Below are 11,581 nucleotides of genomic sequence, written 5' to 3'. Positions count from 1 at the left end.
CCCTTCAATTTCCCCCCGATATATATATAGCCGAAATAGAAAAACATATAGGATGGTGTACCCTGTCTGGCATGAGACAGCTACCCCCCCACACACACCCTCCCACGTGGCGAAACATAACAAAACAAGGCCCTTGATCGTTTCCTCCGCCACGTAGATTTGGAGTCACCTCGGCGCACCGAGTGAGTCGCGTATATATCAAATGGATTCTCCTTGGGCCGACGTATGTAAAAAAGGAAAAGATCCTTCTAAGTTATGAGGAGTTCCCTTAATTTTACAGCATTGAAATGGTAAATGATAGCTAAATTAGATGGTAAACCACATCTAAAGCCGTCGCTAGGATCCCGTCGTCCCACGTCGCCGTCTCTTCTCTTTGTCGTCTCGGAACGGGTAAAGACGAAGGGAAGGGACGATCTATGTGGGACGAGAGGCGGCGTGTAAGCAGTGACAGAGCGTGTGCCACGTCGGGGAGGCGACGCCAACAGGAAACACGGTTACCAGCGAAGTAGTGAGAGAGCGTGTGCCACGTCGGGGCGGCGACGACTTTAGTTGGCGCCGCTGCTGCAGGGCGAGGTGCGGGGGTGGCGTAGTGCGTCACGTGGGTCAATTGCCACGCGCAAGACACCTCACCGTCGTCGCGACTTTGTTATGGATAGAGTTGATTCGAATGATTTACGATGGCTGACGTAATAATAATAATTGATCTTAATCTATTATTATTATTATTCGATTTTATCACACGTAATAATAACATAATTATAATTCAAGCATCAATTTTTCCGAAGGGGTATTCCTCATCGACATTTCTTTCTTTTCCTTTCAGGTTTCTATGTACTTTTGTTCCCGGAGTTGCTGACAAGCTAAATTCCCCGAGTCGAGTAGAGACGACGCAGCTCCGGAGAAGGAATCCTTTGCAGCATCCGTCGCCTCCTCCACGGCTCAGGAACTTAGCATGCTGCATGCCCACCCCTTGGTTTGTCCCTCTTCCGAGCTCCCTCTCGAGTAACGTGCTTGTTCATGTGAGCATGCCCGTCTCCGCTGCACCCAAAAGTGACCCTTATCTGCCAAACAAATTAAGCCGGCAATTATATTATGGAACAGCTAACCAATGCAGTCAAATTAATCATCTCGACATGTGGCCCGTCAAACACAACACAAATTATGCCCACATCTCTGAATCTTATCGTATCAGATAATCTAGTTTTAGTCGACAACAGCTAGTCCTCCCTCTCTCTCTCTCAGGTACCAGTTGTCTTGTTGCATCTGGGGATGCATATCAAGGCAAAAGAAAGGGAGAAGAAGATAACCACACTGGGATCGTTGGTTAATTTGGGGAGAAGGTTGCCAGGTTGGCTTTCATGTTGCAGCAGCAGGAGGACATGGTCTCTCTTTTTTGTTCCCTGCATCCTCTTCTGCAGGATTCCCAGATGGCCTTGGTTTACCAGCATACACATTCCAACGATTTGCAGCTCTGCTTTCTCTTTCTCTAGCAAAGAAGGATTCGTTTCACTGCACTTTGATGATGGTGGGTGAGCACATCCACTTGTTGTTAGCTGCCATGCGAGGTCTTTGTTTGTCTGACTATTTTCTATAGATTCTTTGAGTGAGCGTGGCTTCATGCTTTGTATAAAAGAAATGGCTCAAAGTTTCCTCGGAAGAGCCTGACATCATTATAGTAAACTCCCTGTTGTACTGCCAAACTTCTCTCGACAATATGATATTATGTTTTCGTATTCTTTTGATACAAAATGTGGCCCAAAGCTAAGAGAAGTGGGCGGACATCATTGTGATCTTAACGTAAATCTATTTTTGTATGGATCCAACATCATCATGCATTAGTCCTTCCTTTATCCCATGAGATCCAATATGATATTATCCTTTTATTTTTCCTACTAAATAGTTTTCTTTCGAGAATTTTGACTTGCTTGTTGAAACATTGGTTGGGTTCACGTTTGTGCAGTGACTTCCTCGCCTGGGATTCCGCTGAAGCACCAGTGCTGAGGAAAACGAATGATGCCCAGATGAAATGAACCGTTAATATCCCGGTGATGTGATCCATCTGTTGTCGTAAAGCTGACATACGTGATGTGGTGGGGATCCATACATTTGGGTCTCGTACAGCTGAGATGGTGGCGCCTCTATCATCGATGGGGAAGAACAGAGTACAAGACGCTGTGACTTGTCCCAAATCAATGCAGGGGAGACTCGCTATGAGAAGAGACCGAGGAGTCGTCCGACCCGACACGTGCTTCGCCCGTCCCTCCTCTCCAACCATGAAGCTCTCCGTCCTCCTCTTTCTCCTCCTCTCCTCCCTCCATCCCTCCTCCTCTCAACGCTACAACGCGCTGTTTAGCTTCGGGGACTCGATGGCCGACACCGGCAACGTCCGCATCGCCAAGCTCCCGTACGGCATGACCTTCTTCGGCAACGCCACCGGTCGGTGCTCCGACGGCCGCCTGGTCATCGACTTCATAGGTACCTACCGCACATGTATACCCCTCTTCGCCGGCCACCTAACTGCGGATCATAAACCAAAACTCTGTTGCACGTCCCGCAGCGCAGGCGCTGGGATTTCCGCTGCTTCCGCCGTCTCAGGAGGACCACGACTTCAAGCGAGGCGCAAACTTCGCCGTCGTCGCCGCCACCACGCTCGGCTTCGAGTTCTTCAACGAGCGCAACCTCAGCAGAGGCCTGTGGGTCAATGCCTCCCTCCACACCCAGGTGGAGCGGTTCGAGAGGCTGCTGCCCTCCATCTGCGGCGCGCCGCAAGGTGATGCACATATGCTTGCGATTGCATGCGTTCCCTACATCGACCCGCCCTCTCTTCTTGCCGCTGATACGGTTATTGGACGGCAGACTGCAAGGAGTTCCTGAGCAAGTCTCTCTTCATCGTCGGCGAGTTCGGAGGAAACGACTACAGCACCGCGCTCTTCTTCGCAACGCCGATAGATGAAGTGAACACCTTCGTGCCCCATGTCATCGACGCTCTCTCGGATGGTGTGGAGGTGATTAGCTTCAATCATTTGAGCCATCGTTGGATACCTCTCTCGATTCCCCCACTAATTCTCATCCGACTGGTCCGTGCACGCAGAGATTGATCGGCCTCGGTGCAGCGGACATCATCGTGCCAGGAGTGCTGCCCGTGGGGTGTTTCCCACTGTACTTGACCAACTTCCACACGCCTGACCCCGAAGACTACGGCCCCAAGACCGGATGCACGAGGAGCTACAACGCCCTGTCGTGGTTGCACAACGCACTGCTCCGGAAATCTCTCGACCATCTCCGGCGCAAGCACCCGGCGGTATCCATCCGATACGCGGATTATTATTCCCAGATCATCGACTTCGCCATCAATCCACTCAAGTATGGTGAGTCTTACGAACTTGTTCCCTTTATTCATCCACAAATCTAATTCTCATGAAACTAGTTAGCTTCGGAAGAATGGAATACTGATACTGCTAACTTGGCCATTCCGAAATGATTTCTCTTTGTTGGTAGAGCAAATTTGACTTCCAATATAAAAAAAGTGATCGATGGTTCATGCATTAAGTTACGTAATGAAATGTGAGTCCTCGCAAGCCATGTTTTGGAGATGCACCACAATGAAATCGAGGCACTGGTGGATGATTTCATCGATCTAAATGGAAGCCACGAGGAGCAATTAAAATGCTGTGGATTTAGAGAAAAGAATACTAAGTTTAGGAGTGGCACACACATTAAACTTTGTCGGATAGTGGACCATAACATCTTTTTATTTGGATTAGTATGCCAGCAACACCACCTGCCACTGTTGGACCACTCACTCACCCACCCACCACGTTTACTTGCAGTAGTAGTGAAATGGCAATCGGAACATATGCACCGAACTCGAAGAGTGAAATGGTTGGCCAGTGATTTATTTGACGAGGGCCAAATATTGATTGATGTGATTTTGAGGCGTGAATCCCTCATGTTCTTTGTCTAATGAATGAATGGTCTTTAAACCAACCGTGTCTAATCTACGACACACACACACACCCATCATAAAAACATGGGGAACGCAAAAGCTGAGTCAGGTGTGGCACGCACGCACGCAGGGCTGCGGGAGATGTTTGATCCGCACACGCAAAGCTGGGAATTTGATGCTTTCGGTTGTCGAGGCATGTGAAGATGCGTATGGGGTGTTTGGTTAGGAGTCACAGACGTGTTTCTTCGTCTCGGAAAGAAGCATTAGGCACTAAGGTCGGCGAGGGAATCTCGTGACACGACCTCCGAGAGGATTCATCGTGGGAAGCAGGTGGAAACAACATGGGCAGGAACAAACAACGGTTCGGGAGTTGTCCCCCGTTGCGGATGGATCCCATTGATTGCGGGAACGGTGCCCGGCTTTGACGGGGCTCACGGTTTACGAGTGTCGTGAAGCTGGTTGCATGAATTCGAGTGTAGTCTTTGCCTTCGAACTCGACACAAGCAGTCGTATTGTGTGTTCCTCTGCAACGTTAGCGCCCTGCAGTTGACATACGTACATGCATGATTTGATGTGCAGTTAAGATCATCTATTTTAACTTGGCACAGGATTCACCGCCGGAGCTCTTCGTTCTTGCTGTGGGAAGGGTGACAACATCTACAACTACGACCAAGAAAGACGGTGCAGCGAGAAGAACTTCACCGTGTGCGACGACGTGTCGACACACGTGAACTGGGACGGCATCCACATGACCGAGGCCGCTCACCGTGCCATCGCCGACGGCTGGCTGCACGGTCCCTACGTCGACCCCCCTATTCTGAGCTCCGCCCGTAGTTGATTAGAGCTTTACAGCCGGGAGTACATGCAGCAGCAGCTCCTTGATTACCGAATCAAAGTTTCCTCCCTCTATTCTCTCTTTATAGGAGAACAGCGTATGTGCTGTTCCGCTGTTCTTTACACATGAGTTATTTTTTTGATGACTACAGCTATACATATTTAGGATTGGCAACAGGATGATTGATTGTTTTGAGCTGATGATGATTCGAGGGTTTAAAGCATGTCAAGCGAAGAGACATTTATTGATGAAACCTTGTATTATTATTCTTTGAATTTGTTACTCTTCGATTGGTTTTGTTGTGACGGACATATTTCATAAATTCGTAGTAATCTTCTTTATATATGTGTGTGTATACGTACATGTACCTTTATTTAGCTGGTTTCTACGACTGTAAGTGGTATGCAAACATGAAGGCAGCTTTATTTGCCTCCATACGTTCTTGGTTGATTCTGATCTTCCATCTTCGTATCAAACCAGCTGAAACAAGTGCAAAATATTTAGATGTGTATCACAAGAAGAACATCTACTGTTTTAATTCATCAAATTCACATGGATTGCTTATTTCATTAGGAAATCAGAGTATAGCTAACACACTTCTGATGAAGAGTGGATCATCATACATCAATCAATGTAAGGGAAGCTCTAGTACCTCAAAGCTCTACCATTTAGAAATACTCGCTGCGGTTGTGGTCTATAAAATTCAATGACGCTTGCCCGATAAGCAATCTGAAGTTTGTTTTTCACAGTGGATACAAACGAAAAAGTAGCATCCTGATGAGTGCAAGCAGAGCGATTATGTGCTTCAACTCCATGGTATAGAATTCATGAAGAGGAGCTTGAGGAATCAGAATGGTGAGATCCTTTGCCTTTTGTTGCTGAATGAGGCCCTTGGCAGAAAGTCTTCTCGTGATTTGACTCTATCAAGTATGGAATTCAGGGCCTGGTGAACAGAAGCCACAAAAAGATGCTTGTCGACGTTGCTAAAGGTTCCTTCGGATGTCATCGTGAGTACATTTTTCATTCGGCCACCCAAAGTTGAAATTTCAGCTCTAACAGTTTTCAGATGCAGACCACTCAGTGCTTGTCTTAGATCTGCAAGGATCTCTGGCCGGTCGTCACAACATAGAGATGCTCTGACCATTAATCTGCCAGCGATCGTCATATCTCCTTCAACTTCAACTCTCACTTCATCAGTATCCGATGGAACAGTGTAACTTTTGTTGATTTCTGCAGCATTCCTCTTGAGTTTCTTTACATGGCTGATCACTTGTGCGAGTAAGGCAGCTTTGTCCATCTGCAAGTAACCATAGCCTCTTACTAACCTGTCTTATAACATTGTTATTTTACTAATCAATTAAACCTAAAACAACGGAAGTTGCTTTCAAGATGTATCAAAAAGGCACAAAGGACACTTAGAAAACATTTTGTTATTTGGAGGTATATATATTTAGATGCAGTTTTCCCACAATATAAATTTACTCATACCAAGAATCACAGATTGATCATGATTTACCATATGTCAGTAGTGTTCTGCCAAGTCAAGTAGGAAAGGATTCAGAGAGTGACAGGAACACCAATCAAGCTTATGTTCTAGGTCAAGTCGATATCGATGACAAGAGATAAGTCGGAAGCCGATCCAGATCAAGTTTGCCCACCACCATTTGCCAGTCAAACCAAAGCTTAGCATATTTTGTTCTACTCATGGGTGCACTTCATTGTTGAGTTTTGACAATAGATCAGTTGACAGCTATATCTGTTCCTAAGTGAAACATAATCTTTTGAAAATACCATCTCACAGCCCAATAGGTAATAAGCAGAAGGTCTTGCAAAGAAATTGCAATTCTGACAAAGAATCTAAACAAAAAAAGAAGAAAACAAAGAGGAGGAAAGGGAGGAAGAAAGAAGGATAACCACAAAGATGTGATTCTTTTTGCCTTGTTATTCTAGGAGGGAGGCTAAAACCTATTTTAATGCTAATGAAAACAACAATGAGCTAAAAGATTAATGGAGACAGAATTCCAACTAAATGAACCAAAAGATACTGAAAACGGATAAACATTAACTTTCGATCTAACAGGTAAATGAAAGAAATGCACAGATAACATAATCAAAATCACCCGAAATAACAGCGAGTCTGAAAAGAGTGAAGTGGCGTTAACGGGAGGGACCTCCACAGCACAAGGAAACCTGCCAATTAACTACACAAAACAGAGCAAGAAGAACAAAGAGAGAGCAATTAGTAACCTTGTCATCGCAGGGGACCATGCTCCTCAGCACGGCGAGGTGGCCATTGATCCTCTCCCTCCGCCGCCTCTCAGCCTCGCTGTGACTCTTCATCGCCATCGCCGTCTTCGCGTCCAGAATCCCTGCACCCACCCTCTTGCCTCCCAGCCTCGAAGGCGCCCTTCTTTCCTGATCCAACACCATCGAAGACGACGACCCATCCGACCCAAAATCAAACCCTAGACCATTAGGAAACCGTCTACAGAACCCCGAATCCCCAACAGGAACAGAACCCATCAGGTGGCAAACAAAGAGAGGGAGAGAAAGAAATCGAAGAAGAAGAAGAAGAAGAAGAAGTAGCAACTCAAGATTCAAGCCCTCCTTCGGGAACTCAGGAACCGGGAGGGCGGTTCGTGGGGTAGGACCAGAAGGGGAGCCTCAGCCGCCGCAGTTTCGTCGCTTCGCCCTCTACTTGCTCGCCGAAGTTGGATCCAGTTGCTCTTCTTCTTATGATCCAATCGATTGCTTCCATTACGTGCGAGAACAGAATTGGAGGCAGGGTCTAAAGGGACGCCGGTTTCATCTTCGATCTCCTATTGAAATCGACCATTTCTCCCTCCGTTCCAGGGCGATCAATCTCGGAATCGGTAGAAAGGCCACACCTTTTCGTCGAGGGGGCAGAAGAATCCAAAACTCAATAGTGAGAATGAGCTCTTGCGGGAAGCAAATTGAAGATTTATATATGACGAAGATAAATAAATTAATCCCTAATTTATTTTTAAGTAATTTAAATGAAAGGATAAGAATGTCAAACATATTGTCACATCAATTTATTCCTTTACAATAATTTTTTTTTACTTCCAATAACAAAATTGCAAAAAGGTCGTGTACTATATATATATATATATATATATATATATATATATAACAAATAATGATGTGTGGAGAAATTAGTTTTATAATTTGCAGAAGTGCACCCACCCAAGCACTGTTTGGGACTCAGAAATGTGGCCTCTTTCAAAGATGAAAAGGTGGCGGATAAGCATATAGAACATGCGTCCTGTCCCCTCAAGACCTATGTGGCCATATTAACTCTCTCGCTTGTCTCCTCTCGTTGCCTGGGGATCTTATACCAATTCTCTTTTGAGCATCGACGAACTGCTTCCCTCCGATTTGATAATGTAAAAGGATGATGATGGTCGAGTTAGGTAGGTAGGTCGCATTTTTCTTCGTCCCCACCGACGTGACGACCTGCTGCAGAAGCATGAAACATACTTGCTCAAAGAAGAATCCACCCATCTCATGGAGGTGCGAATCCTCAGCCGATTTCAAGATTCAAAGCTTCAAAACAAATAAAACCAGCAATTCTACGAGAAGCAAAGCAAATCAAATCAAATCAAATCATCTCATACGAGAGAGAGAGAGAGAGAGAGAGAAAAGGAACATAGAAAACAATTCCTTTTCTCTCTCTCTCTCTCTCTCTCTCTCTACCCGAATATGTATAGTTTATGACTGTCATTGGCAAAAAACATTATTTATACTTGTTAAATAATAGGAACAAAATTAGTTTTGTCATCCATACTTACCACATATGAATATTTTCATGGGCTGGAGATCCATCCATCACAATGCTGGATTAGATGCAGCCAAACATGTCGAGAGAAGCTGACAAGCGAGCTAATGTTTAATTCATTGACAGTGAGAGGAATGAAGATAGGTCATCACGACAGCCTTAATAAGAGATGCCTTTGTTTAACTCATTCAACTCGAGGAGCCCATATGGTGACAGTAAAATGAGAGGTGGTGTTTTGAAGCACTCAGGAGAGCCACAGAAATCGAGCAGCACCTCATCGATTGAGGTTGTAGCATGTTCCGAGGATTGGGTTGTTCACCCGTTAGAGCAGTGTGTGAGTCGACTTCATAACATCGTGATCTCAATGTTCTCATTTGGAAGTAATCGAGGATGCAGCAAACATTATGTTTTACCCTTGTCGATCAAGGAAATCCCTATAATTTGGACCACACATTACGTGATCTTTGATGCAGCAGTACGATTCTTGCGCGCAAAGCAATCGCATGTTATTGTGTTCTCGATCGATGAAGGGGCTCGATTGTCCGAAGATCCATTTTGATAGCGTCGGATTCAACTGGATCACATCGAGCAATGTTTCAGGCATATGGAAGTTCAAAAATAAATCAATCTAATCATCTAGATTTATGAAGTTAATGCGTGAAGAGACAAAGCACGGAAACGTAGGCGAAGAAGAACGGAGGTCGGCGACGAGAAGAGACAGTTTTACCTTCTGCTGCAGTGTTACTTTCCCCTCTTCTCTCTCGTTTTTGGAGGTTGCGTCCTGCATTTCACCATTGGTGGTGTATTGTAGCAGTTGGGCCATCGAGCAATGCAAGAAATGCTATTGTCTGCGTAAAACTCACTCATAACCACATATATAGAAAAGAAATAGAACACCTCAAAGAGACACTGTTCATGGCAGCAGATGAACACCATCGGGAAAGCACTACGAGTGGCTCTTATGGGATCAATTCATACAGATACTGGAAGGATATGAAAGATTACCAACTTGCTCGAGCTCATCTCTCTCCTTCATTTTAGGATATATGCAATCCAAATCTCAAACGCCTCGGTGTTTGACCGGGTGATGGCGAAGGGGAGATAGCGTAGGAATCCCTTAATCGGGGCAGCAATTGAAATCCCACGTACCACAAAACGCTCTGCCTTCTGCTTTATTATATATGGTTCGAGGCAGCCTCGCACTGAGGTTCGCGGTGGAGTGCTGCTGGGGGTTCCTTGCACGTCCAAACCCCCTCACACCACCCTGACAATGCCTTCCTTTTGCCTCTTTGGCTTACCTCGGTGTTGGAAGCAGATCAGGAAGAAGCCGAGGTTGCCCCGAGGTGCGTAGATCGGAGCTCAAAAGATGTATTCTGATGTTCATGTTAAGAAGAAGGTATAACACATGCATCTTTTTTAGGGCAAAATCATAACTGTTTTCCTGGGATTCCTCTCTTTCTCTCTCTCTCTCTCTCTCTCTCTATCTCTCTCTCTCAGAGAAGACAATTCAAGCAAGCATGACGCCGAGCAACGGGCAGCTAGCAGTGCCTCCGGGCTTCCGGTTTCACCATACAGATGAAGAGCTGCTGTATTATTTACCTGAGGAAGAAAGTAGCCTATGAAGCCATTGATCTTGATGTTCTAAGAGAGGTCGACGTCAACAAACTTGAGCCATGGGACATCGAAGGTTCAGTTCACTGTGCTTCGCTCTATCATAGGATCCATATTCTGCTCGTTCTGTAGTATCACTAAGATGATAAGCTCTCTGCTTAGGAACTATTAACATGGAGTACTCTGATTCCTCAACAGAGAAGTGCAGAATTGGGTGTGGGCCTCAAAACGAGTTGTTCTTCTTTAGCCACAAGGACAGCAAGTACCCTACTGGAACTCGAACCAACCGAGCAACAACTGCAGGTTTCTGGAAGGGCACAGGGAGGGACAAAGCCATCCATCTTAGCAACTCAAGGAGGATTGACATGAGGAAAACCCTAGTGTTCTACACCGGGAGAGCCCCTCATGGCCAGAAGACTGATTGGATCATGCATGAGTATCGTCTTGATGAAAGCTTGGACATTCAGGTATGGTGAACCTGCAGTCACACCTAACAAAAGCCATTTAAAAGCACATTCTATCATTCTCTTTATTCTATGTGGCAAGAACCACCACAGAAATCCCACTTTGTCCTCAGAAAGAAGAGCCATTCAGGATCCCTAGTTGCATCGTCTTGAATCAGTATTCCTTCTGCTCATAGAAGAAATCGATGAAAATTTTAGCCAAGCTAAGAGAAATCCTTTTGGGCTACGTAGGAAGATGGATGGGCTGTCTGCAGAGTATTCAAGAAGAAGAACCATCAAGGAGTCATCCCACCAGAAAGCAATCCTCGAAGAAGACCAGTTCAATCCATCGAAGGCAAGCGGATGTACTCAGGTGGATCACAAGCACAACTTCCAAACCCTGTGTGACTTGTCATTTAATGCCTCCATGTATCTCCCTCAGCTCGCGAGCTCTGAGCCCACCATCCCATCCTTCGTTCCTCCACTGCCCATGAACTTGTGTTACAGATGATATGTTATTTAGATAAATTTTATTAATTTTGAGATGATTTGTATTTGTTATAAGTTGTCACATACAATATCTATTAAGGCAAAGAAAAAGGATACAAATTCAGTGGAAGAAATCAAATATATTACTGATTGAATATTATAAATCTTGATCCAACATCTTAAATATTAATCTCTACAGATATAGAAGTCAATACTAATGATTTGATGTGATTATAATTATTTAATCTCTTTTCTATCGACTTAAATCAAGTCAAGAATATTATCTTCTTAAGAGAACAGATCATACATTTGATTTGATGTGAAACATCATATCCAAGACTCAGGTGATCATTGAAAAGCTTGGAAATCCATTTGGCCAAGAGTGCATGATAAAGCAATTGGGTCTTTGTGGTGAGTTGTACTTCACCAAGTAATTTCCCAAACAGCAATCATCGTTC

At 45.0% G+C, this 11,581-nt stretch overlaps 2 protein-coding genes and 1 pseudogene across 2 annotated transcripts; 2 read left to right on the top strand and 1 right to left on the bottom strand.

Moving 5' to 3' along the window:
* The first annotated feature begins 1,939 nt into the window (after nt 1–1,939).
* On the top strand, nt 1,940–4,957 carry LOC135633339 (GDSL esterase/lipase At5g45910-like). Its single transcript, XM_065142693.1, has 5 exons — nt 1,940–2,475; nt 2,558–2,770; nt 2,857–3,005; nt 3,092–3,368; nt 4,555–4,957. The coding sequence occupies exons 1-5, from the start codon at nt 2,127–2,129 to the stop codon at nt 4,782–4,784; spliced, it is 1,218 nt and encodes a 405-aa protein (XP_064998765.1). The 5' UTR covers nt 1,940–2,126; the 3' UTR covers nt 4,785–4,957.
* Nucleotides 4,958–5,308: 351 nt separating this feature from the next.
* Nucleotides 5,309–7,695, bottom strand: LOC103977017 (transcription factor bHLH30). Its single transcript, XM_009392401.3, has 2 exons — nt 7,029–7,695; nt 5,309–6,078 (listed from the first exon to the last, which is right to left on the bottom strand). The coding sequence occupies exons 1-2, from the start codon at nt 7,302–7,304 to the stop codon at nt 5,629–5,631; spliced, it is 726 nt and encodes a 241-aa protein (XP_009390676.1). The 5' UTR covers nt 7,305–7,695; the 3' UTR covers nt 5,309–5,628.
* Nucleotides 7,696–9,998: 2,303 nt separating this feature from the next.
* On the top strand, nt 9,999–11,135 carry LOC103977371 (NAC domain-containing protein 76-like; annotated as a pseudogene).
* Nucleotides 11,136–11,581: the final 446 nt, after the last annotated feature.

The sequence above is a fragment of the Musa acuminata genome, chromosome BXJ3-3 (genome assembly GCF_036884655.1).
Source record: "Musa acuminata AAA Group cultivar baxijiao chromosome BXJ3-3, Cavendish_Baxijiao_AAA, whole genome shotgun sequence".
Taxonomy (NCBI): Eukaryota; Viridiplantae; Streptophyta; class Magnoliopsida; order Zingiberales; family Musaceae; genus Musa; species Musa acuminata.
The sequence above is the reverse complement of the archived record's forward strand: the minus strand, read 5'-3'. Positions and strand labels throughout refer to the sequence as shown.

What these genes read in the sequence shown, in the direction of transcription:
- LOC135633339 (XM_065142693.1), top strand. Translation starts at nt 2,127, where the DNA reads ATGGTGGCGCCTCTATCATCGATGGGGAAGAACAGAGTACAAGACGCT. An exon ending in CCTGGTCATCGACTTCATAG is followed by an intron (nt 2,476 to 2,557) that starts GTACCTACCGCA and finishes CACGTCCCGCAG; the next exon opens with CGCAGGCGCTGGGATTTCCG. An exon ending in CATCTGCGGCGCGCCGCAAG is followed by an intron (nt 2,771 to 2,856) that starts GTGATGCACATA and finishes ATTGGACGGCAG; the next exon opens with ACTGCAAGGAGTTCCTGAGC.
- LOC103977017 (XM_009392401.3), bottom strand. Translation starts at nt 7,304, where the DNA reads ATGGGTTCTGTTCCTGTTGGGGATTCGGGGTTCTGTAGACGGTTTCCT. An exon ending in TGGTCCCCTGCGATGACAAG is followed by an intron (nt 6,079 to 7,028) that starts GTTACTAATTGC and finishes GGTTACTTGCAG; the next exon opens with ATGGACAAAGCTGCCTTACT.